The following is a 26,102-nucleotide window of genomic DNA, read 5'->3' on the forward strand; positions in this document are numbered from 1 at the left end:
GCAACTAAATATCACAAACCGAGTTAATGTGCGCAGACTGTCCAAAGGGCACGCGTGCATACGAATGCAATGTCCTTAATTTAAGGGTTAATAGGCCACAGTATTCGAGCATGCGTGGGACATTGAGTTAGATGTGAAATAAGCATCGTTGCAGTTGGTAAGCGCGTACATTGAAACAGATTTGTGCGCGGTCCAATTTTAATGATTTCATTCGCGGTCATTAGGTGTGCACAATGTGTTGGAAGATAAAAGCACTGTGCAACCTGTTGCCACATTTATTTGACTCTGATCAGGGACAGAAAAACAGTTATAGTATGTTACCCCCACAGTTTGCTTTAAAATACAGGGCAGGAAAGTGTGAAAGTGTGTCCTCTAATCTAGAGAGAACGGGAAATGGAGAAATGAAATCTGTACGTGCGCTGGATGGATTATTGCATCGTGCAAGGTGGTAGTGGCTTGAGGAGGCCTTCATCCAGCAGTGGATTGACCACGATTTAATAATAACGATGAGATATATAGCACGCTGGTGCTTGTGAATGATGTCACATGCTTTTTGCAACACCGCACCTCTGCGCTTAACACGGTTGGCTACGTATGGTGCGAAAGAAGTTGAGCATGCATACAATAAAGACAAAGATCCCCGTATAGCCTTAACAGAATGTTGGCAAGTGCTGTTAGCGAGCACCTAATGGAGGCACGTAACGGCACACGAGGGGGTGGGTAGCCAGTAGGGCTGAACGATTAATCGATTTCAAATCGAAATCTCAATTTGAAACGATGCGATTAGCAAATCGCAAAGGCTGCGATTTTTTGCGATTTGAAGAGTCCTATTACTTATTGGAATTGTTTTTTTATTATAACTTTATTTAACTTAATTGTTCTATGTTTGATTGTTCTATTTAAATTAAAGCATTTGAATAAATACATGTTGGAAGCAATTAAATCTTTTAAGTTCTCATCCTTGAATTAGAATATTTAAAGCAGTTCATATTTTTATGGTATGTGGTAAAGCTCCATCACATGTTTTAAATCTATTACACAGTGAATATTGAACTGAAACTTGACTTTTAAAAAATTTAATCGCAAATCAAATCGCAATCGCAATATCTGTCAGAAAAATCGCAATTAGATATTTTCCCCAAATCGTTCAGCCCTAGTAGTTAGCACCACGCCCGTCCGTCCGCCTTTTTCTCCCGAGTGGTGATGTTTTTACACACCAGGTACTCATTTGACGCTGAGTTGACCTAGGGTAGGCCCAGACACGTTTCAGATAATCGTCACTTGCTGTGAGCGGGAATTAAACTCGGGTCGCCGGGTTCGTTGCGCAGTGTGCTAACCACTTGCACCAACCGCTCCCCATATGTACTTGCACTTCATCACAGGCTACATGCAGACCTGGGTAGCTGCGGGGCTGGCTCTGGTAAGAAGCGGCTGCCCCATTGGGACCGCCCTCCGCCCTCTCTCCCACTCCGAGAAGCAGGCTGCTGGGGCGGCCACGTGAGATCTGTTTACCAGCAGAGAGCAACACGTGCTGCTGCTTCTACGGGGCAGTGGATAGCGGGGTGGAGGACGTCCCTCGCCGCTATTGGCCGCAGTGATGAAAACAAAGCTCTTGCTTGGGGAGGTTGGAGGAGGAGGAACGCGGGGGGTGCGGAGTGAGAACGCCCACACAGCACTGCACGGACAGGCCTGGCAGTGGTGAAGATCTGGCCGGGGTCGTGCTTGCGGAACTACGAGAACTCGGCCCGTTTATATATACACACACAAATGTGCCGGGAGTTCGCTTCCTGCAGTGAGGTGGACCGTTTATGAATGGGTCGCGTTTTTATCAATTTAAAGCAAGCACCACCTATGTGTTAATCGTCTATCACCAGCAGTGATTGCTGTTTGCACATACTGGCCCCTGCCATGGAAATGTGGAATTTTCACAACTGGCTTCTTGTTGCCAGTGGTGATAAGCGCTACCTCGCCAAGGAAGTAGAGTTTTTCACTCTTGGCTTGGCTTTACCCAGCAGCAACACGTGATGAAGTGGCCGGTTGCTTCGGAGGATAATTACTGAGCTGTCACCGCTATTATCCTGGGTTCGAAATCCTGCTTTTAGCCATCTTGACATTAAACCAGGTTCTCGAGATTTAGCACTGCACACCTAAAAAAAAATACGTACAAAGTTACGTTTTTAAGGTTTAATACAGCTCACTGCGTTGGACCTCCGACAAGCGTACTCTGTGGGTCTGAAGGCATGCCATAGGTAAGGGGGGAGGGAAGCTATTGAAGAGGTTTCGGAAGCGGTTCTGTGCCCTTAATCGTCTCCTCGCACTGGGTGTGCGCACCGCCTGTTGCAAGAATTCTGCAGGAAAATCTACCCCTTGCAACGACTCCCGCACCTCCGATTAGCACGGTTGGCTACGTACAGTGTGAAAGAAGTTACACATGCCTGTCAAAGTAGAAAAAAACATTTTGGAGGATAATAACTTGGATGTAGAGTCGTACACGCACGCGCACGGCCACCGCCAACCCCCGCGTCTTGACTCGAACCCGTGTGTCGTCTCCTCTCGTCGGCAGCGGCGGCCTCAGCAACCGGCTGTACCTGTGCGCCCTTCCGGATGACGTGGAGAGCGTTCACGAGGAGCCACGCCAGGTGCTGCTGCGTCTCTACGGCGCCATCCTACAGGTGAGGTGCGGAGGTGGCGGGGTGGGAGGGCCGGGAACGACACTTGGTGATGTGTGTCTGGTGAACTTATTTCGCACCATTCATAGCCAACCGTGCTAATCGGAGGTGCGGGGGAAGAACAACAAACAAAAACACAAAAGGCAGTTCTAAAGGTAGTAATACGTTTTCATTCATGCAGTGGCTTCCTAATATCGGAAGGAGGAGCATTCCAGACGGCCGTTGGAGATGCTGCGTTCGAATCCAGTTTTCGGGCCTCCTGTGATTTGAGCCTGGTTCACCAGTGTACTGATTGGATGGTCTCGGCCTGGTCACCACTGACTGCGCACACAAAATAAACAAAGCCATCACTTTCAAATTGGTTCTGCGCTTTGGCTAAATTCCGACTCTCAGAATAAAACAAACGCCTTGCGTTTCACTCAACGATCATTGCTCTCATGTGGTGGAGTGGGTCTGAAAGTGCTGCCCTGCACTTGAAGGGGTTGCAGAGGGGTAGCTCTGTGGCATCCACTTCTGCAGGCCGTCATTCTCTTAACACGAAAGGTTCCACTGGCGAGGAATCCGAATAGATACTGCGTCTCATTCCACGGTGCCCATAGCACAATCGGGATAAAGTTGTTGGGAAAACAACAACTACAAAAGCCCTGGGCGATCGTTTAACCAGGTGATGAGTTTTGTTTGCATTTCTGATGCGGGACATGGAAGCACGGAGCATGAAGGGTGCAGGAGGTGAGGGGTTAGGGTTGGGAATAAACGCTGTTGGAATGGGGGCGTGTGTTTGGGTCATTCTTTATAATTGTCGTTACTGGGATTTTCTTCACGATCGTCGTCATTGTCACCTGTTGTGTGAAGTGAACAAATCGCTTGATTAGGGCGTTTATTTAATCGTAGCATTTGCCATCAAAATAATCGTTTTCATCTTCATCTGCAGCATCATCATCCTGTGTGCAGTGGACAGTTTTGTAATTTTATTGAATGTCTCATAGCAGCAGCATCATCATCTCCACAAGCGTCATTCATCAACCATCATCTTAAAACTCTTATCTTCATCACCATCGACACTTGAAGCATCATTGCCACACCATCAACAGCACCGCAAAATTTTGAATTCTTATTGGAGATTGCGTCGCATAGGTTCATTGTAGATATTGATATCATCATCATCATCGATACCTCCTTAATCTTGATCATCATCAGAAAAAAAAAATCCCCCGCAAAAGACAATGTAGAATGGGCTTCCGCCAGGGTGGCTCGGCCTGAAATAAGAACACAGCTTGGAAAGAGCATTGCTGTGGCCTTGAGAAGGAACACTCGTGCCATTCATGTTGCACTGGAAGTCACAGGATCATCCCCTAGAGGGGTTGTTTGTCTCGTAACGCAGTTATGCAGTTTGTTTCTCATATGAACTGCGAGCGACGATAACTGGCCACACTGTTTCACTTCTGGCACGCCCGCTCATTCGGTCATGCAAGCGTGAGCTTGTTGCATTTCGTGAATTAGGGGAGAGAAAAAACAATCTGTAAACAAACATTTCCCCAGTTGGAGGCGTCAATGTTTTGACGCGGACGCGCTATGCCGGCGCAGGATAGAATCGGCGCTTCAACTAGACAATCACTCCGTGCGGACTTTGTGTGTTTTTAAACACATAACACGTGTTTTGTTACACCATCTACCACTACTTCCACCAGCACCGCGGCAAGGAAGGGGGTGGAGGTCAAAGTCCCTGTGGAAAAATCCTGTCAACCCTGGCCCACATTTTTTTTAATTCTGGGTGTAAATAATTTCACAGCAGGCTGGCTAAATGGATGGCGGCTGGTTGGATGGCTATGATACATTTGCAATGGAATGGCAGGAATGTTGTTTTGTGGCACAGCATGATGGAAATGCGCGACCTCAGGAATTGCGCCGTTGGCAGAGCGCTTCCCAAACAGAGGCTGCCCTCTGTACCCCCTTGGATATTCCACGAAAATTACAGGAACGTGCGCACAACGCCCATTGGCGATGTCGCTGTCGTGGCTCTGCGGACTTGCTCCAAGCAAGACGCAGCGTCTTCCTGCGCATTGAGCAATGGTGCTGGCCCCTAAACCGACATTACCAAGTCCACATTTCCACGATAAGACCAGTCTTTCCCAACTAAGGAGCACTACTTATTTTCCTGGTCTCCGATAGATGGCAAGATGATTAACTCCGTGGTGGTGAGATGTTAACAAACTAGCCTGCTATACAGGATGAGGTCGTGGTTTTGATCCCGACACTGACGCCTCTATATTTGGAGTCTGCATGTTATTCCTGTGGTCGAGTGGGTTTTTCTCCGGGTCCTCCATTTTTTTTCCTCCACATTTAGAACATGCTTTTAGAGTTTTTGGCTGCTATACATTTCCACGTGATAAGCAACTTCATTGAGCTAGAATTTCTGGCCAGGTCACTTCTGAAAAAGAGCTACATAGCTCAGCGGGTCTTACCTGCTAAAATAAAATTAGTATAACTGATTTGACCTATGTATGTGATGTGAACTCTCATCCTTCTGATTTTGAGTCCAGCTCTCACCACAGTGCCACCAAGTGTATCATGACATTGTCACTGAATTTATCACTGGTTCGTGGTTTATTCGTTATGATCTAATTATGATCATCATTCAAAATGTCCGCTGTGGCTAAAGCTCAACTTAGAATATGGTAAGTTAAAATCTCAACCCATCATCCCATGGTTAATGATAATAAATGAGTTTAACTTTTTAGAAAGTCAGCTGTGCTGGCAGTACTAATATTCAGATTGGCCCCTGCCATAGACGTGTGGAATTTCCACCACTTGCCCGAAGTTGCCTGCGAAGATGAACACCACCCCCCTCTCTCACTTGAGCCGGCGATTCTTTTTTACGTGGCTTTATTTCGAAGCACCTAATTTTTCTTTGTCTGCCTAACCTCGTGGTGCGTGAAGCCCTCTCGTTTGAATGCTGGGTTCGATCGCTCGCTGATTGACAGCATGTGCCAAAGGTTGGGTTCCACATCATGCAGTTGGCTTGCACTTTATGATCACTTCCTGCTGATCCCCCCCCTCCCCCCCCCCCCCCCCCACTTACACACAGTAAATCTAGACGATTATTATTTTTTATGATGCCGGGAGGCAGCACGGGTTAGAACATCCGTCTTTCAATTGGAAGGATACAATTGTGAATCCTGAATGGTGGTTGATATGGCCAAGGTGCATAAAATAAGTGACAATTTGTGGGAATGTCAGCAGTGGGTCATCCCATGGAGAGACTGACGTTGGATTTTAGTGGGTAGAATCCTTATTTTTGCATTACCGGTAACTGCATGAATTGCATGATAAAGAAATTGGTTACTGGATTGCAGCGAAGATTGGAATTTCTAACAACACACAGCACTTCAACCTCCTTAATCGAGGATTTAAGGGAGCTACCGTGGTGTGATGGTGAGCACATTCGACATACAAGATCGCCGGTTCAATTAAATCTCCTGTTGCAACGAGTTAAAACAAATGGGGACAATTATTAAATTCCCCCTTCTAATTCTGTCCACGCAGCAGTATGAATGGGTACCACCACAGTTTGCCGATCAGAGGATCACGCATGGTGGGGAGAAAGTGCAAGTATGTACCTACCTCCTTTCGACTATAATTCCACGTGGAAATGATTACCGGTTCTTGACTATCGGAGCCGGCGATCGATTCGCAGAAGGGATTCCGGTTAACTGGCTAGCAACCACCATGAGGGGTGTAGAATCCACACCACTAGCTTGGGGGGCACTACCGATAAATGCGAGCACCGCCCCCATGTGTGTTATCAGTGCAGAGGAGACTACGTCGCCTGGTATACAGGAGGTTGTGGGTTCGATCCCGTTGCCTGAAACCTGTAATATTTGGAGTTTTGCATGTCTTCCCCGTGTTAGAGTGGATTTTTCTTCGGTTCCTCTGGTTTTTCCCTCCACATTGAGAATCAACGTGCATTTAGAGTGTTTGGCTGATGTACATTTTTCACATGATAAGTTAATATATGTGACCAGGTCGCTTGTGAAAAGAGCTTTTTAGCTCCGTGGGCCTTACCGGGTAAAATAAGAAATATTTTCGTTTTAGTAACTGAGAATTATCCAGGAAAGCCTTGCCAAGTCTCAAGACTCACCTTCAGGACGTCCCTTTTCATTTGTGAGTTTACACATAGCACCCCACGCTACGGGCCCAGTCACGAATGATTATCTGAACCGGTCCTGCCTGCTACCCCTTTGCCAGCCGACAACTCCCCAGTATGGTGAGGTATGGTCAAACAACCCCCCCACCTCCAATCACTGACGGCCTGGAGAGGCTTTCATTCAGCAATAGGTTGACGTAGGCTGTAAGTTATATTTAATTAATGATCAGTAGCTTAATTGGTTAAAATTATCGCAATCATCAATGGGTGGCAATGACTTAATGTCATGCGATATTTGCTCTTCTTAGATTTAACGTCCCCTCGACTGTCATTGCAATGCCACACATTGTCGCTGTAACACTCACGTGCTGCCGGTGGCTCTAGCTTGTTTATTAACCCTCTTACAACACCGTGTGGGTGATAGCAGTGGTTGTTAAAAACAATCTAACTTGGCACCGCTAATTTTGCGCTCACCAAGTTGGCAAACGTTCATTTGACTTGCTGCACTTTTTTTTTGCCAGCGTTTATCAGTAGGTCAAAGTGCTTTCTTGCATATATATTTTTTTGCTATTTCTCGTTTCAAGCTCGTGCTACTCGTTCTCAACCCAAGCGCTCCGCAGGCTCTGGCTGAGCCTGGATTTCTCCAGCCGAGACTGGCCAGAGTCGTAAGAGACCGCCCCCCCCCCCACCATTGTAGCTATCGGCTCAATCTGGCGTTGGTTGTGGTAAGATCAATCTGAAACATCTATCGGTTTGAAAGCGGCTCCCTTGTCTTTATTCGTGGAAGGGTCGGCCGGGGTTCAGAGACTTTGTTTGGGTCGCCCTGCTCACATCCCTGCGAAGTTCCCTCGTGTTGTGTAAATAGCTGCGGCATCTGCCGTTCGTGTGAATACACCGGCTCTAAATACCCACAACTTCTGCCTTTTTTAAAACGGTTTTATTTAACTTGATTCCTCTCTTTTTAATGATAGAAGAGGCTTCCACACTTTCCACAGAGACGAGAAAAAAAAACTGTCCCGTATTGGGGAAGCAATGGTTTTGTTTTGAAGCCATCACTCTTGTATTTGATATGAGCAAATCTTTGAAGCGTAATTTGCACACCTGTATCCTACACTGATGTAAACGCTATGTTATCATTGCCCTATAGCCCGGCGGTTTTGAGTCTCGCGTCCAAGACGATCAGTGTTACTCACACACTGTATCCATAGCACTGGAATACAGGTGTGCCCAGATAAAATGTACTTGCTTCTCTCTCACGCAATCAGATAATGCCCTTAACTGTTTGAAAGCCGTGAGCCAGTGGTGGAAATTCCACTTTTTCAATGGCAGAGAGCAGTTTGTCCATCGGGCAACCGCTGATGTCGACCAGGCTAACCACTGACCGGAGCTCTCAACCTCTGCATTACAAAACAAACGTTCCCCAACCATGTCACCACCTGGTCAGACATTTCCAAAGTAAACATTTTTGGAGCGCACGAATGTGGAGACGAATGACTTGCATCAGTAAATCGAAATAATAAAATCGAAACGGACAAGTAATTATCAAGGGGCACGACCTGGCCCGAAACGACACGGTGTCCTGCTTTAGAAGGTGAGTGGGTTGTCGTGTTGGCAGCGGAAGGGGCGCCCGTTCGGCGTGCGAGAGGCCTTGTCCTTACAAAGGTAAACGATACGCGGGAATGTCGAGCGTGAACGGCGGCGGTGCTTATCGCGCAGGTCGTTTTGTGACTGAAGCAAAGATCGACCACGTGTTGGGCTGTCCGTGGCCACATCACACGCAATAAAAAATTTTTTATTACCCACGCCGGTGTATTACCTTGTCAATTTATCAGCATGCATCGCTACCCTTTCTACAGCCGTGTTCTTTGTTCTGTTTTTGTGAACGTGATTTCTTCGTGCTGTTTTTTTAAATCTTGTGTTTCTTTTTATTTTATTTTCATCTGTTCACTTTTTGTTGTTGTTGGCATCATCTTGCCCAAAAGTCGTCCGTTGTTAAATGCACTTACACACAGTTCACGTTCGGTCGAATTGGAAGCTTTTTACGTCATTCGTATTTGACAACGTTTGCCTGCCCTGGAAAGCTCAACTCACATTTGGGGGACGGTCTTAAGCTAAATCTCTAATCAGGCAGTGACACTGCCCATCATCGCTTCGTGGTTGATAAAATAAGCACTACCCTGTCGGAAGTCAACAGTGGGTCATCCTATGAATGTGGCGTTTTATCCAGTGGCTCAGATCCACCCACAAGGCTTGGACATGGGGGCCACCTGTTACCTGTAGTCCCCACCGTGTAAACGAGCCACGCCGCCGGCTGCGATGAGCCAGTCCAGCGCCCCGGTTTGATTTTTCCACTGCGGAAGCTTAGCCGTGCCACTCGTGTCGCAGGCAATGTTGAATCCCCGCCCCGTGGCCCGACTTGGCCCCAAGCCAGCTTCAGACGTCTGCGAGACCAGCATAGCATGGTGTGGTTTCGGCTCCTCTCTGCAGATAGTAAAACTACCCCCGTACTGCGAGAGCCCCTCCCTGCTGGCGTGGCTCAGATGCGCCAGCGAGTGACCTTTCAGCCACACTGGTGCAGGGACCAGACTCGCTGCAGCGTTAATTGCCCGCTTGTTTTTTTTCGGCCCCTTTATATTTGTCTGCATCGGCACAATTAGGTGTCCCAGCATCTCCTCCTCTGAAGCCCCCTTTGGTAAACATTTTTTAATTGACCTTTTTACTGCTCGTTAGACAATTGACCGTCCAACGCACGTGCCCTTTTTGCACTGCGCTCGTTTGCAACATTTCAACGTGCAGTGAGTGCTCTTGCTTATCTCTGGTGGGCGAACCGTGACCGATGTAAATTCCTGTGGTGGAGACCGCGTCTCATCTGGACTAACCACTCCCGGCTTCGCTAAAAGTTGTGATACTTATTTTGCGCACCCCAGAAAAGTGATTTGGTTGCTTTAACCTCGACCAGGATTTGATCTTATGACCTTCCCATTAGGAGTTAGTTGCTATGCCCCAGGACCCAACCGGTAGCATAGGCAGTGGGGCTGTTTTCTTAATGACCCTGTGCCAGCTAGGGGTCATTGTGTTGATAATTTACAGAATATAATTTCCCTTTTCTCTTTTAACAATGTGGGTTGGTGAGTCCGAGGACCATGCTTGCGTGTAGCTGTACTGTTCTTTTATCAATCTACTGCTGGATGAGCCCCCCCCCCCCCACGCCATGCGTTTTGTCGAGGTTAATTGTCCATACTTCGCCATGCCTGGTTAGTGTCGGTCGGTGAAGATGGGGAGTGTGGTAAAGCGCAGTGGATTCTGACGCTCCCTGCCCTCTGCTCGCAATGTAGCCTAGCAGCCGCAGCCATTGATAGCGCAGTTACTTTATGCGTGGTGGTTGCCCATTCAAGCGCTATCCCAGGCTTAGGCCCTTTGCTTGGCTTTCCGGGAGGCTGACGAGATGGGGCCACATATCCGGTTGATTTGATCCCACAGGCACACACAGCAGTAGATTTCATCTCACATTCCATGACGGAGTTTCCCGAAAGACATATGCCACCTTAAGTTTCGTTTCCTGTGTCATGTTTGCATCTTTGTTTTGTTCATTTTTCTATGTGTGTTTTTTGTTATTTTTGTTTCCTGCGTTCATAAAAAATTTCAACCTTTGTTTCACCCCTTTGTCAATAGATGTGCCACGATGATGGTTCCAACAACAGTAGCCCAACAAGTGTCACTTTCCAAGTAAGTACACATGTCTCCGTCATTTTCTCTGTCCTTTTTATTTATTTGAGCCTCTTCGTCATCTGCGTACTTTCATTTCCTCTTTGATGAGCCCGCTGAATTTTTTTTTGTAAACTTCACATGAGAAAAATGTTGTATACACACTGATGTTTGTATTGTACATCCAGTCACGTTTTAACACATGCAGTCTGTTAACATCTACATGTATTTATGGTCATCTGTGACCGGGTGCCACCGTGGGTTCGATTCCCAAACTGGGGTCTGCTGTGCGAACCTTGACTCCAGGGTGGGTAAATGAAGTACAACTTTGTGTGAGAATCGGTAGTGGACTGCTCCCTGGCACAACAATGTGGAAAGTTCACCACTGGCTGGGGGCTGCCCGTGGTGTGATGAGCATCGCCCCACAATACAAGCCTCCATAAGCCATGGTCAATTCATTTCTGGATGAAGGCCTCTCCAAGCCGCCATTTCTCACAACCCTGCGATGTAATAATACAATGTGTGTGTTCAGTATGTAAATATTTCCACTCGGGAGACAAAGACGACCGGGTGTGGTGCTGGCCACACCCCCCCCCCCCCCCCCCCGTGCGGTGTGTCCCCGGCATTCATAGGTGCCACTCGCTAACAGCACTCGCCCCAACAGTCTGTTAAGGCTATACGGGGGATATTTCCCTTTTTTACACACATTACATTTAAATGTGACTGCATCTCGAGACACTCGACAGAAGCTGTGGGCATAGTTATTTGATTGGCAGATGCAGTCCGTTATTGGCAGAAGGAAAAATTAACATGTTTAACATGGATTTGAAGCTAAACAAAAAATGTTTTTACTAGGTAAGGCCCACTGAGCTATATAGCTCTGTTTCAGAAGCGACCTGGCCACAAATGATAGCTCAACGAGATGGCTTGTGTGGAAATTTACAGCAGCGAAATTCTTGAAATGCACGTTTCGAAATGTGGAGGAGAAAAAACCCGAGCACCCGGAGAAAAATCCACCCGACCACGGGGAGACCATGCAAACTCCAAATATACAGGTGTCAGGGTTGGGATTGAACCCACGACCTCCTGCATACCAGGCAAGAGTTAACATCTCGCCACCGTGATGCCCGGTTGACAGCGTAGATCGCTGAGGTGAAGGCAGTGCCAGACTATAGGGGCAGTGGAGGAGAAGGATGCTCACAACACAAACCGATGCATGGTGGCACACGACCGATGGTCTGTAAACATCCCACGCGATGGAGAAAAAACTATTTTAAATTGATAAGAGATCGGTTTCAAGCAGTGAGTCACGCTGACCCTTAATTAATTGAGCCCCCAGGTGCGTGAAGTACCCTGCCTGTAGGGCAACGAGGTGGTGCCTGTCGGAGCAGTGCAGCAAGTTGGATTGTAATCTTATATTGGAACCGATTTGAATGTGGGTACGATTATGGCCATCGTATACGATGGATACTTGCCTCCCAGGCAAGAAGACACCTATAGTAGGCAGTACAGCAAGTAGGTTTTTGAGCCATCTATTAACGGGTTCGAGTGTGCTCCCCTCCTCCCACGTGTGGCTTTTCTCTGGGGACTCTGGCTTATTCTAGGTTGCTTTTCCATGCTCCACAAGGGATCGGTCGCATCACCTTGAAAATTAGTCTCAAGTCCGAGGATGTCTGGCATAGGTTAACAAACAAGTTTTACGCATGCCTATGAAAAAAAAACTGGGCTGGAGCGATGGTAGTGGTTATCGCAGTGCTTCTTGCGTTATTAACCTACAGACCGAAGTTCTATTTTCCGACCACAGCTAACGTCCGTGACAAGTGCTATTCAATAGTCCTGCGCTCCACTCCGTTCTAATCAGAATGGTGAAGTATGGTAAACAAAACATATAACACGCCTTGACCAACGTCTGAGAGCGGCTGGGGTCCTCCAACTCTTGTACAGTATATAAATCTAGACTTAAAACTTTCGTGACTGCAGGAATTAATATTATTGGTTCTTTCGGTAAAGTCACGTAGATAGGAAACGAAAATCAAAATTCTAAATTAAAAGCAAAAAACCCACGACGTTTCGATCGCAACACAAGCGGTCATCTTCAGGTTTTCTCTCCACCTGACGAAGACCGCTTGTGTTGCGATCGAAACGTCGTGGGTTTTTTTTGCTTATTTAGATTTTTTGTTTTCTATCTACGTGACTTTACCGAAAGAACCAAATATATAGTATATAAATCCATTTGTATTTAAATTGTTGGGGAAACCCATTGAGGTGTAGCAGTACAGAAACTGACCTAGTAACCAACCATATATATTGTTCCCCTGGTTCATTGGCTATGCAAATGTATGTGCAAGCACTGACTGCAGTGTCTCGTTGACAGCAATGTTTACATTTGTTCTTGGGCCAACTATTTAGCACGCCTTGGCGTGCAAAGTTAAATATTACACAAGTTCTTATAAAATGGCAACTTTATTCGGTTAGGTGGTGCAGTCATAACACTTGTGCGTCGCCAGCAAAAAGTGACCTGGGTTCGATTCCTGGCTTGGGCTTCTTTTCATCTGTGGAGTTTGTATGTCCTCCCCCCTATTCTCCGTGGGTTTCCTCCGGATTTTCTGGTTTCCTCTCGGAGATGATAAACACACATTGTTAACTGGTGGTGGCCAAAACAACTCTATGATGGAAGAAAAAAAATCCACTACTAATTACTTTGTTGGGATTGCACACAGCATACACCTGGACATCTGTGAACAAGAGATTTTATAGCTCACTGGATTCCTCCCAATATAAATAAAGATTCTGATTCTGACCGTCAACCACTATTTGGCAAGGCCCTACTGAAAATTAGTATTGAGGTTTGGTGCCGTTTTCCTGCGCGTTTAAATAATTAGGCTTTCAGCAGAACACTTGCATTTGCTGTGGGAATTTGCACCGAAAGCATTGGCCGTCGACATGCGGGTAGGTGTTTGAGTCGAAAGTGCATTTCCCTTGAAAACAAATAGTGAAGTCGAGCTAAAAAATGTAAACATAATTAGCAAGAATAAAGTAAATGATCTGTAGCAGCTGTATATGTTAAATGCACGAATTCAGGGGATTATTGCATGAATCGCTGTTCTCAGCGTGTGTGTGAGCCGGTTCTGGGCCTCCCCTAGATCGACTCGGCCTCAAATGAGTACCCGCTGCAAGGTGTAAACATCGCCACTGGGGGAGACAAAGGCGGCCGGCCGTGGTGTTGGCCACCCACTCTCTCTGTGTGCCGTGCCGGCCTTCATAGGTGCTACTCGCTCACAGCACTTGCCCCAATAGTCTGTTAAGGTTATAAGGGGGATTGTTGTCTTGTGGTGGTGGTGCCAGCGCAGTAATTTACACACTGCTCAATAAATCCACAACCTGGGTTCAATTCCTGATCACTGATACAGTAATGGCAAGTGGCACCGGAACCTGCCCATGGCTTTTCATTAAATTGCCTCTGCCTTAAATACGTTTCTGGTATAGCGTAGGACAAGGTGTGGTCCTGGCCACACCTTGTGGGCCATCAAGTCTGTAAAAGGTGCTTGGTAACAGCACTGCCTCTTACAGTCTGCAGAATAAGTCTGTGTGCATGTATGTCTACAGCCCTTTTGTCAGTCCACTGCTGGACAAGGGCCTCCCCATGCCGTGCGGGTTTTGGAGGCAATTTGACCATACGTCACCACGTAGCTCATTGCCGTTTACTGACGATGGAGAGTATAGATGTGGGGGAGCATATAAGTACAATACAACAACCTATCCAGACCTTGACGCCTGTATATTTGGAGTTTGCATGTCTCTCCCCGTGGTTGTGTGTTTTTTTCGGGTCCTGCGGTTTTTCCCTCATTTAGAATCGACATGCGTTGCGAGTATTTGGCTGATATGAATTTCCACGTTGAGCTATCATTTGTGGCAAGGTCGCTTCTGAAAAAGAGCTGTGTAACTCAGTGGGCTTTGCCTGGTGAAATTAAAATCGTAAAATAGTAAATAAACAAGTGCCACTTCAAATGAAGCAACGACAGTCGTCCAGTGGTGAGACTGGCCCCGGTGCCATATTTGAGCAGTTTCTGCCACTGGCTTAAGGCTTGCCAAAGGAAGCGAGTGCCATCCAATTCTCGCTTGAGCAGACAGAATTGTGGATGATCCGGTTGAGTGACCTTTTACATTCTTAAACCATCGTTGGCTCGGATGATTTAAAATCACGTCCATGGGTTGAGAGCCAAGTCCTAAAAAACGATCTTCCAGCTCCAACAACTTGTCATCGGTGTACCATTGTATTGGCACCACGTGCCCTGCAGTTGTGCAACGATTGATGAATTCATTGATGCGAGTCTTATGCTTCCTTATATATATGCATCGAATCGTGCGAGTACTGATTATTTCTAGTTAACTTGTACCACTAGATTTAGTAGGTTAATACTCTGTGACAAGGACAAAAACATCTATTCGTGAATTAAAGTGACCTTGCATTAAATCTTGACTTTAAGCTTTCGTGACTGCAGGAATTAATATTCTTTGGGTCTTTTGGTAAAGTCCCGTAGATGGTTTAAAAGAAAATAACAAAAAACTACGACGTTTCCATCGCAACGCAAGCGTTCGTCATCAAGAAGAAAAAAACGCTTGTTGCGATCGAAACGTAGTTTTTTTGTAACCTATCTGCGTGACTTTACTGAAAGACCCAAAGAATATGACCTTGCATTGTTGCAATTTGTCTTTTTACAGAGGTGACTAACTGAATATATTCGTCTCTGTCCCACCAGAGAATAAGCCCTGCTACCTTATTTGGAAACTTGGGCAGGAGGAGATGGGATATGTGGTTGAATTGCCAAGGTCATGTTGGTCCTACTGGAATGGCGAGTACAGGAATAGCTACCTTAAACCTAAGCCGCGAAAATGATGATGGGTCGTAAATGACCCGGAGCTGGGTTTCCCAAATTCTCCATGCTGGCTCCGCCACAAGGCACCCCGGCGCCTTCATTGTCTACCCATCTCTGTAGACGGTGCTGAGCTTGGTGAAATCGAATGCGTTTAAAAACATTTTAAGATTATAAAGTTGGATACGTGGTGAGGATTTGGGGAGCCAACAGTGCTAATTTCTGTACATGGTAAACATGTACGATGTACAGCAACATGGTTTAAAATATGTGATGCAAAGACCCGTTTGGGAAAAAAAAAACTGGAAAGATACGTTGAGCATTGTTTAATAAATACTTGCTCCTAGGTATCTAATTGGCCGAACAATATTGCATTCAATTTGCTGGCTACTCTGTAATTCAGTCAAATAGTTGATGTGTCTCACCACTCAAACAAGCACACTCGCGTTTCGTTTCCCAGAACTAGTGGTGGAAAAATTTACATTCACGTGGAAGCATCCAATCTCTCCATTGGACAACGATTGTTTACACATCCATTAAGTACTTATTGTGTTGACCTTAGGTGGATGATGGCTTGAGTGGTTCCCTGACTTGGATTTGAACTCCCAACCTTCTGATTGCCAGTCATACGCTAGAACCACATTGCCACCGCCTAGATACTTGCTGTATATAATAACAATTAAAATAATTGGCTTTACTTGAAAGCAACGTGTCCACCACTGCAAGATTTAGAAAATGAAAATGTGTTGCGTCGGCAGTTGCAGAAACTAATGCGGCACGCTAAGCCTTGTCACCTAGTCACGCTTTGTGGCGGCTTTAGCTTAATGGGCTTGATCGGTGAGAAAATTCCTGGCATAATTCGGCATTGGCTTTCGCCATGTAAGTTTGCGAGTTAAAATGTAATTGCCACGTGGAACCGCACCCAGGTGTACTTTGTTACATAATGTGTGTTTGTCACGCATCCAGGTGTACTTTGTCACATAATGTGTGTTTGTCAGCAATATTTAACTCTTGTTAGTTATTCGTTTTATTTCGGGGTAAGATCCATTGAGCTGACAAAAGCTCTTTCAATGGCAACCCTGTCAAAATGGAAAATCCCACCTTCATCAGCCAAGGATATAAGTGAATAGGTTCGTGTTGATCGTATAGATGCTAGGATGGCGAGATGTTAATTCCCTCGCCTGGTTTGCAGAAGTTCGTGGGTTCTATCCTGACCCTGATGCCTGTATACATATTTGGAGTCTGCATGTCTCTCTCCCCGTGGTCGTGTGGATTTTCCTCCGGGTCCTCCAGTTTTCCCCTCCACATTTAGAAATATGCGTGTAGAATATTTGACTATTATAAATTTACACGTGATAAGCCACTTCGTTGAGCTATTTATTCTGGCCAGGTCGTTCCTGAAAAAGAGCTACATAGCTCAGTGGGCCTTACTTGGTAAAATAAAAATGGTTTAGTTTAGTTTCCGTTGTGGTGGGGCAGTTACATAAAAAAAACAGCAATCTCAAGTTTATAGGTATGACAAACATTTCACCTTTTGAACCGAGTGTCTGTGAGTTCGTGCAGTCTTGCACTTATCATACCCAAGCTTTACATCACATCAGATATTGGGTAGATACGGATGTCACATACAATCGCTTGTAGTCGATTGACTCGTCTTGATTTTCAACTTTCTGTTGTACGGAGTGAATCGATCGCCTTGGCAAACGTCTCCAGCGTCTCCAAAAACACCTTCCACGCCGGAGTTGTTTGACTAGCCCCACCTCTCGCGAGCTCTTCAAGAATGTTTGCAGGAGTTGCACCGGGTTACCACTGCGCAAGACAATCGAGTTCACGGTTGCAGTGCTCTCTTTTATAGCAAAGACAAAACCATCAACAAACCTACCTGAGCAATGTCATTCACTCATACGTACCACCACGAAAACTGCACTGAGACGTGGTGTATGGACCTACTGCTGTGTGTGAAGTCCACTCGGCTTAGGACAGCATAAGAGCTTTACAGCGGCAGTATGCCAAATGAAGTCCGGTCAGCCATGACAGTCGGTGCTTTTAAGACCAGACTAGAACATTTTATTTTCCCTTCTGTTTCATTCAGTTAGATTTTTTTTCCCTGCGATCCACCCTTTGATCTCAGCTTTTCTGAATATGGCGCGTCGCTCATTCTCAGATTGATTGAACAATGGATTTGGCTGCACCCATCCTCTGCTGACCACAACGTAGCCCCGCAAGCTGCATGCGACAAATCAAGTGTGCATGTGGTCACCCGCCATAGCAATATTGGGGCTCAAACCTGCTTTGCTTATGAGATTGAATGGGATTGGCCACATCCACGGTCATTTTGTCACAGGCGATACGATTGTATGTAAATTAATACTTAACTTGGCTGTATGATCCTCTATTGCTGCTCTAAGTGCGATGTTGGTCGTCGTTAAGTCACCCCACCTCCTACCCCCACTTGTCCCCATATCCACTACTTCCTGCACCGCACACTTTCCACCCCCCTCTCTTCCACAACCCTCCACTACGACCAGAGACAGCCCCAACTCCTCTGTCTGGAGGAAGGGACGGGGCCTAAAGAGGAAGGAGCCAATAGAGGTTTAACTTCTCTTTTGATTTAAGTAAAATATCGAACAACTGTAGCGGGAGAGCATAGCTTTAGTGCCACTTTAAACGTTATTTTTTTCACAAAGGTTAGGCCCACTGAGCTATATAGTGTCCTGGCCACGAATGATAGCTCATTGAGAAGTGGCTTTATCATGTGGATATTTATAGCAATTAATACTCTAAACGCATGTTAATAAATGTGGAGGAAAAAACCGGAGGACTGGGAGAAAAATTACACATGACCATGACGAGAACAAATTCCAAATATACAGAACCCACAAACCTCCTTTATACCAGGCGAAGAAGTTAACATCTCGCCACCGCAATGTGGCAGATGTAGCCGCAGGCCAGCTAGTCATATGGTATTAATGTAGATGAGAGATCTTGGGGAACTCGCTGTGCCCTTTGGATGCAAAACTCTCCCGAACTAGTTATGCATAGCTGCTATATCCATGATCAGGACTCGAAAGCCCAGCTTTTAAAGTCCATATCCTAAGTTCAAAGTCATAATTGATAAGTGCGTTTATTTACGTACAGCTCCTATTTGTGTTTGGTGGAAATGAAAATATTTGCCATTTGTTGTAAAAAAAAAAATTGCATCACTGGTAACCGAATAAAATACTAAATTAACTCCTTAGTTTTTTTTTTTTAAACAACGGTTTTATTAACAACTTCGTTTTTACTCGCGGTCGAGAAGTATGTCAATGATGCGGCGCCTGATCCCACACCAACGCTTACTTGAATTAATTGATTACTTAGGTAACTCGTTGACACGGAGCAGGCGCGCCTGAGACACGTGGCGCCTGCTTCTTGGGCGAGTCGATTCCAGAGTTTAGTGACCTCGGCGTTTTTTACCTACACAAAGATATATAAATAATAAGGCGTCCATAAAAAATGTAAATTGCTTTAAAGTAGCGAATTAATTGATTAATTGATGCCGATTTTGATACAGGCACGCATTGTCACCGGATCTGAGTACGTGTGCAAAATGTGGAATTGATTGGACAATGGGAAGTGGACGAAATTTTTATTACAAGATTTGACCACGACAAACAGAGGAATCAAGTTAAGTAAAACTGCTGAAACAAGAACCGGCGACTGGTTTTAAAGACCCAACGCAGAAGTTTCCTTGTTTTGATCGTCCATGAAAGCTCATGGTTCAACCTAAACCACATCCGCACAAACCATGGCAGATGCAGCTACCTGATACACAAATGGAAAATTTTCCAGTGTGACGAGTCATCGAGAACAGACGTGTACTACATTTAACGATGCAACGCCCGATCCACAAATACGAAGGAAACATCACGGCGACGATACAACTCCGCTGCTCCTGACGCGGTTATCTGGCTTGACCACCTGAATACGAAATCCTAGTTGTTGCTCCTGCATCTACATCAGCAGCCATACGGAAGAAGAGGACGAAGACAAGTGGAATAGTAGGCTAAACATCCCCTGCGCTTCCTGTATTGGAGGTTCTTCCGCAAACAGTGGCGTGAGCGAGCAAGAGCTGCACTTTTATCTTTTAACTGAGACTCGAGGGCCCGTCTACTCGGGCTGCCGTGCGGTTTGTACGTTCGTTCGCGCGCGACGCCAATCAATGCGGTCTAAAATTCCACTGGAATCGATGACCGGTCTGCGACTTTTGCAACCTGTAAATCGATTCTGAAAGGGGTTACCGGTTCACCGGTTGCCGTTTAACAATCCCCTCATTTCCTCGAACGCTTCTTGGAATCGGAAGGTTTCTTGAATTCAAATCTCTGATGGGAAATTGACTGAGCATATCACCATTATCCCCTCCACTCTTGATAAAACAAGTAACAAAATGTGTGTAGGAAATTCTACAGAGGCTAACCTGAGAATGGATTTCCCACAACCATGAGAATATTAAATTTCCACCTCTGCCTCAGTACCACCTCTCATTTGCAAGGCTGGTCCCGGGTTAAATTATAACCGACGGAGCTCTCTTCGAGATCATTCCATCCTGCTACACGGACGGATTGCTGCCGTGCGCACCTGTAATCCTACAAATTGGAGGTGGCGTTAGATGGGACCGTGCTGGGATCAATCTTCAGTGAGTGAATCTCCATTGGTCCTGGTGGGAAGCGGTACAGCAAGTCAACGGGGCAGGAGGTGGTGTGGCCCGTCTGTAAAGCGGCTTCTTGAGCTATCCCCGCTCTGAATGTTGCTTCCTAATATATGAAGCACTGGAGCTCCGCACTTTTAAATATAAATTGAAAACTCATTTCTTTAGAGCTGATTATTGTGTTTAGTCGTACTACCCCACACCTCCGATTTAATACGGTTGGCTACGTACGGCAAGAATAAAATTCTACGTACGTACATGCATGCGGATGTTTTCTCTCAACCCGCATGTGCGATCAATAAAAATTGCAGCCGAGATTCTCAGCCACTGCTCCCCCCCCACCCCCCGCATTTGAAGATTTCGCACGAGCAAGGCGAACTGTAAATTCCACGAATTGCACCGCGGTGAAAGTCCAGCTCTCAGTTTTGTACTGGCTGGTTAGTTCATAATCGAGCAGTTTGTCTAACCGAGTCGGCTTTGCCAGGCCTGCAGAACTACGTGGCTAGGCGATAACATTCGACATTTTGCTTGCTGGCTCGCCTCCACAGGACCATGTTGGTTTTTAGTTTTTTTTCTTTTACACGCTCTCTATTCATGCGTGTGCTCATGCGAGGGGAAGTGGCGCCAAATTCTTGGCATCTTCTACAAAAACACGCACACAAAGACAAAGATCCCCAGTATAGCCTTAGCAGACTGTAGGGGAAAGTGCTGTTATCGAGCAACCTATAAAGGCCAGCATGGCACACGAGGGGGTGGGTGGCTTACACCACGCCTGGCCGCCTTTGTCTCCCTAGTGGCGATGTTAACACATCGCTCCAGGTACTCATTTGAGGCTGAGTCGACCTAGGGGAGGCCCAGGACCGGTTCAGATAATCGTCACTGGTGTTGGCCGTGAGCGGGAAATCGAACCCGGGTTGCCGGGTTCATAGCGCAGCGCGCTCACCGCTACACTACCGCTCCCCACAGACACGCACACAGACACGCACATTGCACGTCCACTCATTCGCACATTCATACATTCGCATTGTCAACGATAGCAGCAGCCACATGCCATTATGGTTGTAGTGCTAGGGTAAAGTGCATCTAACACACCCACAATGACAAGGGCCCCCCCCATTCACCCTTGTAGACCACAGCGGACCATAGTTGAAGCGAACACCTATCAAGGTTGGCACGGCACACCAGGGCCCGTTGTGGCAAAGAAATGATGCTCATTCGCCTTTGTCTCACCAATGCCGATGATGTTGATCGTACCACACTAGGTAGTAATTTTAGGTCGAGTCTGCTTGGAGAAGGCTCTGATCAAGTATGGACACGAGTCGCTACCGGTGTTATATTTCATCATCGGGGATTGAATCTGGGCTGCTTGGAAGCGCAGTGCAAAATTGGTCAACCGACTTAGACATTATCGCACAAGCAGAGCCCTTGGGGGGGCAAATGCCGTTGGCACGCAACTGTGCAGGCTAGCCTGACGCAGGAGGTGGTGTGGCCCGTCTTCAGCACTGATGTTGACACACCCCTCGTTTGAGTCAACCTCGAGGGGAGGAGGAGCAGGATAGGTTGACGTGCTGTTTCCCCACTGATATTGAGCGTGACTGGACGTAGAACCCAGGTCTCCAGTTTCGCAGGGCAGTGAATGAACCGCTGCCACGTTCCCACACGCGCGCGCACACGCACAGATAATATTCACACACGCGTGCGCATCCTGAATCGTAACAGATGCTTCCTATGGATGAAATCCCTATGGAAAACGTCCATGCCTATCGGGTGGGCCCTGTCATTGTGTAGAGCACAGGCCCACGCTGCGCACTGTGACGGATTGCGCTCTGGGCAGTGTTTTAAATCGTCCAACCGCTGTGCTTGGAGAGCACTCCAACTTGCAGTCGGAAAGGGAGCGAGTTCTAATCCCGAGCCGATTTCATACCGCCAGGTGCACGTGAAGGCCACGCGACTTGTCGGAGGATTTGCTGGCCCGAGGTCAACGCGATGCGACCCATGTGCTACGTACGGGTTAACGCGGGATGATTTTCGGATGCACCACCCGCGCTGCCTACCGCGTCGCTTTTGTCAACGGCGGTGTTGTCCTTTTGTGAAGACGGGAATGGTGGTCCTATGAATAAACTGACCCTCTGCCAAAGGAATGTCGAATTGCTGGCATTGGCTCAGAGCTGTCAAAGAGAGGGAGAGAGACGAGCACCGCTGGATATCTTGTTGGGAGAGAAACGCTCAACCTGCAGCCCCAATGCCAGCCAGCCATAGCGCTGCTTGTGAGGTCTACCGACGTTTTGGCAGAAGGATGTAATGTGATAACTGGGCTTTTTGATTAAAGGTATGTTGCTTGTCATCTTGCAATTGATAGTGTTGAAGCAAGGTTATGGATGTTGTTATATTGCAGATGTATTGCGAAACGTTGGGCGAAGCCCAAACGTTGGATATATATGAGCTTTATATGATCACGTACATATACAGCCCTTTTGTGAGTCCACTGCTGGATAAGGTCCTCCTCACATCGGGGACGGTCATGGGGGTTATTGGACCATATTTTACCAGCTGTTCCGTGCAGTTTGGTGCACGTGAAGAGTATTGACTTCGAATTGTAGCACAGTACAACAATTGATTAAGCTGCACTGCATGCTTACTGACAACCGTTCTCCGTTTGAAAGTATGTGAAAGGTTAAACACCATTGTAAAACAGCCAGACATTATTTGAGAATCTCTAACTATGCTTCCGATGCATATATTGAAATGTGTTTGAAAACCGACTTTTCTATAGATCCTCATTGTACATTTTGTACCACTTTATTCTGTAACAAAAAAAAACTCTATTTCCATATGGGAATTAAAATATTGTTCATCTGCCTGCCTACTCTGACCATCTAGGCGCTTGTTCAGCCGACAGATTGAGATTTTTTTTTACGTGGAGGTCCAGACCGGAGGTCTATTTTGACCAATCCGGTGAAGGGTTTTTATTTCTGTAGTCTAATACCGTATAGTCTCGGTAGTTGAGGTTGGGTGTTGCGTAATGGGCTCGCAGAGGTGCAAATGAGTTGTCGGCATTTCAACAGACAGTAGTACTTGCAATGCAGAGGTCACAAATTCTTAATCTCATTGTCCAAGTGGGAAATCATTCATCTTTATTGTACGCACATCCCATTCAGCCCGTCGAGCGGTCGGCCAATTGAGACTCGATCAACACTGTTTTTGTAATGGATATCAGACCAAAGGGTAGGGCACAGTGTATCCTGCCATTTGTAAGTAATTACGTGAAGAAATGATATAATCGGAGCACACAGCCTCTCTGACCTGTGTTGTCTGTTCAACGTCACCGATCCATTGTTTCAAAAACGCGTGGAGACGAGACTCGTCTTGAGGCTTCTTGGGACCAGCACTCTTGCTGGTCTTAATAGCAGGCTTGACTTCCACCTAACTACCTGTATAGCTGATGCCTCCTAGAGAGACGCACGTGCAGGTTTAGTGTGAATCCCTAGACTGCTGTTATGCGTGTGTCGGGCATGCAGTGGGTCACGCTGGGTAGGCTCGGTGTGGTGACCCATGCACCTTTGGCATAATAAGAGGAAGAACACAAGGCGTTCCACGTGGCACACTGTAAGATGTACGTGCTCCGTCAGTGGAAAGGTCTTGAGGATCGTATTTCCAAATGAGCTGTTTGCAGCATGCTGAAGCTTCCTGAAAATATTGAATTGTAAAATATGACGATAGGATCATTCTGCAATATACACACTGCGTTGACAGGGTTTTTGGAGCCGGCACAACATATTCCCTTCAAGAACGTTTATGACGTACGACAGGCTGGATGCTTGTGCGAGGGAATAAAAGCGGTGGTGCGGTAATATGAACTAGCTGCGTCTAGGCTGTGAATGTGGAAACGGGGTCAGCACAGTTTGCTAGTTGCCAGGCGACATTTTCCCCGCTGTTTCTCCCTCCCAGCGCGCGCCCGACTCGGCTTGAAATCCCAGAGGCGACCGCGTCTCTTGAACGACGACGCCTCGCGTGTAGACGAGGCGGCTGGTTGTCCTCTGTGTCTCTCTCTCTCTCTTTCGTCACGGGGCTCCGTATGGCTGTGCTGAGCCAGCAATTGCCAGGTTCAAGCCCGTAGTTTGATGATTCGCAATGGTCATGGCTGGAGTACTGAGCCAGTGCTGCTGAGAAGCCTGTGTTTGAATCCAGCTCTCGGCAGTCTAACCAGCTTGATGGTGTCAGCCTCGTCACCAATTCCTGCATGATTAAGCCTTGCAAACAAATTGGGGTTAATGTTTTGCAATACTGCTAACCGCATGGGGGAGGAGGGGGGGTTACCGGTTTACCGGTTATCGTTTAAAAACCCTAGTCTGAATCCGTGATTATAACAATGGGTCCAAAATCCATACATTGTATAGTGCATCCCACCAGCCATGAGAATTATCCCTTTCAGTTCAGTTCTAACTGACCCGAATACTAACCCATTACATTATTTGCGTCATTGCTGTATTTTGTATTTTTATTTGTTGTCCTTTTGGTGACCCAGGATACTCGTGCAATTGAGACGATGCTCATCTCTTGAGTTCTCCCCTCCTGGTTTAAACAAAATAAACTTGACTTCACTCCAAACCCCCCTTCCCCACCCCTCCGGTGGTGGTTCGCCGAGGCCCTTTTCCACTCTGTTCGCCTTATAATGTTGCCGTTCACAGCTCCCTGTTTGTGGTTTTCAGCCCCTCACTTGCTACAGCTGAGCCCTAATGCTGCCTGTCCGACTGGGGCTGCCTTTGCAGGTTTCGCACAAAACCGTCATCCTTTCCCCCGTGTGAATCGGACGCATTTTCTGCACGTGTTTTGCGCCACACGCTTGGCATGTTCAAGGGAGTGGCGCTGCGAGTGACTGCCACCTGGTGGCGATGCACGTGAAATGGCTGTCCAGTTAATATATCAGCAAAACGGGATTTGAAATTCAGTTGATCTTACACGGGAGTGATGGTGCAGCGATTGGCACACTGTGCTACGATCCCAAACACCAAAATTCACTACTTGGCCACGCACTGGCTTTTAGAATTCGAAACAGCAACCTGCACTGGACTTCCGCTAGGTTGACTCGGCCTTAAGTGAATACTCGGAATTACGTGCAAACATCAGCCGCGGGGGTAGATAAAGGTGACCAGGCATGGTTTGATGGATACACCACCCCTTCGTGTGTCATTCCAGCCTCCATTAAAGGTGCTCCACTAACAGCACTTGCGCCCGGCAGTGTGCGAGACCTAACGGGTGTTTGTGTTTGTGTGCGGCTGCACAGAGCGCGACGGCCATCGTCCTGGAGAGTGTCATGTTCGCCATCCTGGCCGAGCGAGCGCTGGGGCCCAAGCTCTACGGCATCTTCCCCCAGGGCCGCCTGGAGCAGTACATCCCGGTAGGGGCCGCCCTCTTTATCAGCAGTGCATGCCAGCGGGGGTCATGGATAATACAGCAGCACATACTGGCAGGGCTGCCCTCTGATACAAATGAAATGCTGGTCCGGCCAGAGTCAAATGTATTTGTAATTTGAAGCAAATAGTATTTTTTTTTTTATTCTTTAAATCAATCTGAGGACCGTGGAAACAACATTGTGTGTGTCTTGTATGCACTACTCGGCAGGCAGCGGACTCGTGCGGTTTCGCTTTGTGTGCCCCTTTTTTTTGGTACGCATCTACCACAAAGCGAGGAAAACCTGTCGAGGTATCTTCACAACGAGACAGTCTTATCTTCACAATTCATGCCAGGTGCCATTTTCGTTCGATCGTCTGACTGCCAATCAAAGGGTTGCAAATTTGATTCCTGGTTTGGTGGGTTGTGGGGGGGGGGGAATTAACTCAACCCATCAGTCTTCCACGATCATTCAATTAAGTACCACATTCTGGAAAGTCAGCGGTGGTTGTCCTTTGAACAGATTAAGGATGTGGATTTTGCAGTGCTGGCTCCGTGCCACCAATGGCGATGAGAGTGTTGCCCCCCCCACCACCCGACACTTTGAGGGACACTCACGTTGACTCGTCGTC

The 26,102-nt window shown here is 46.9% G+C and overlaps 1 protein-coding gene across 2 annotated transcripts in view; it reads left to right on the top strand.

Moving 5' to 3' along the window:
• Positions 1–26,102, top strand: part of LOC116945527 (choline kinase alpha-like) — a 64,307-nt gene that overhangs the window by 20,986 nt on the left and 17,219 nt on the right. The window contains exons 2-4 of one of the 2 annotated variants that reach the window (XM_032959895.2): positions 2,564–2,672; positions 10,486–10,539; positions 25,364–25,477. In XM_032959895.2, coding sequence (XP_032815786.1) covers positions 2,564–2,672; positions 10,486–10,539; positions 25,364–25,477 — 277 coding nt within the window. The remainder of the gene's footprint in view (positions 1–2,563; positions 2,673–10,485; positions 10,540–25,363; positions 25,478–26,102) is intronic. The other variant, XM_032959896.2, reaches the window with a different exon arrangement.

This window comes from Petromyzon marinus, chromosome 24 (assembly GCF_048934315.1).
Source record: "Petromyzon marinus isolate PM22_M1 ecotype Great Lakes invasive population chromosome 24, UKy_Petmar_22M1.pri1.0, whole genome shotgun sequence".
NCBI classification, from domain to species: Eukaryota; Metazoa; Chordata; class Hyperoartia; order Petromyzontiformes; family Petromyzontidae; genus Petromyzon; species Petromyzon marinus.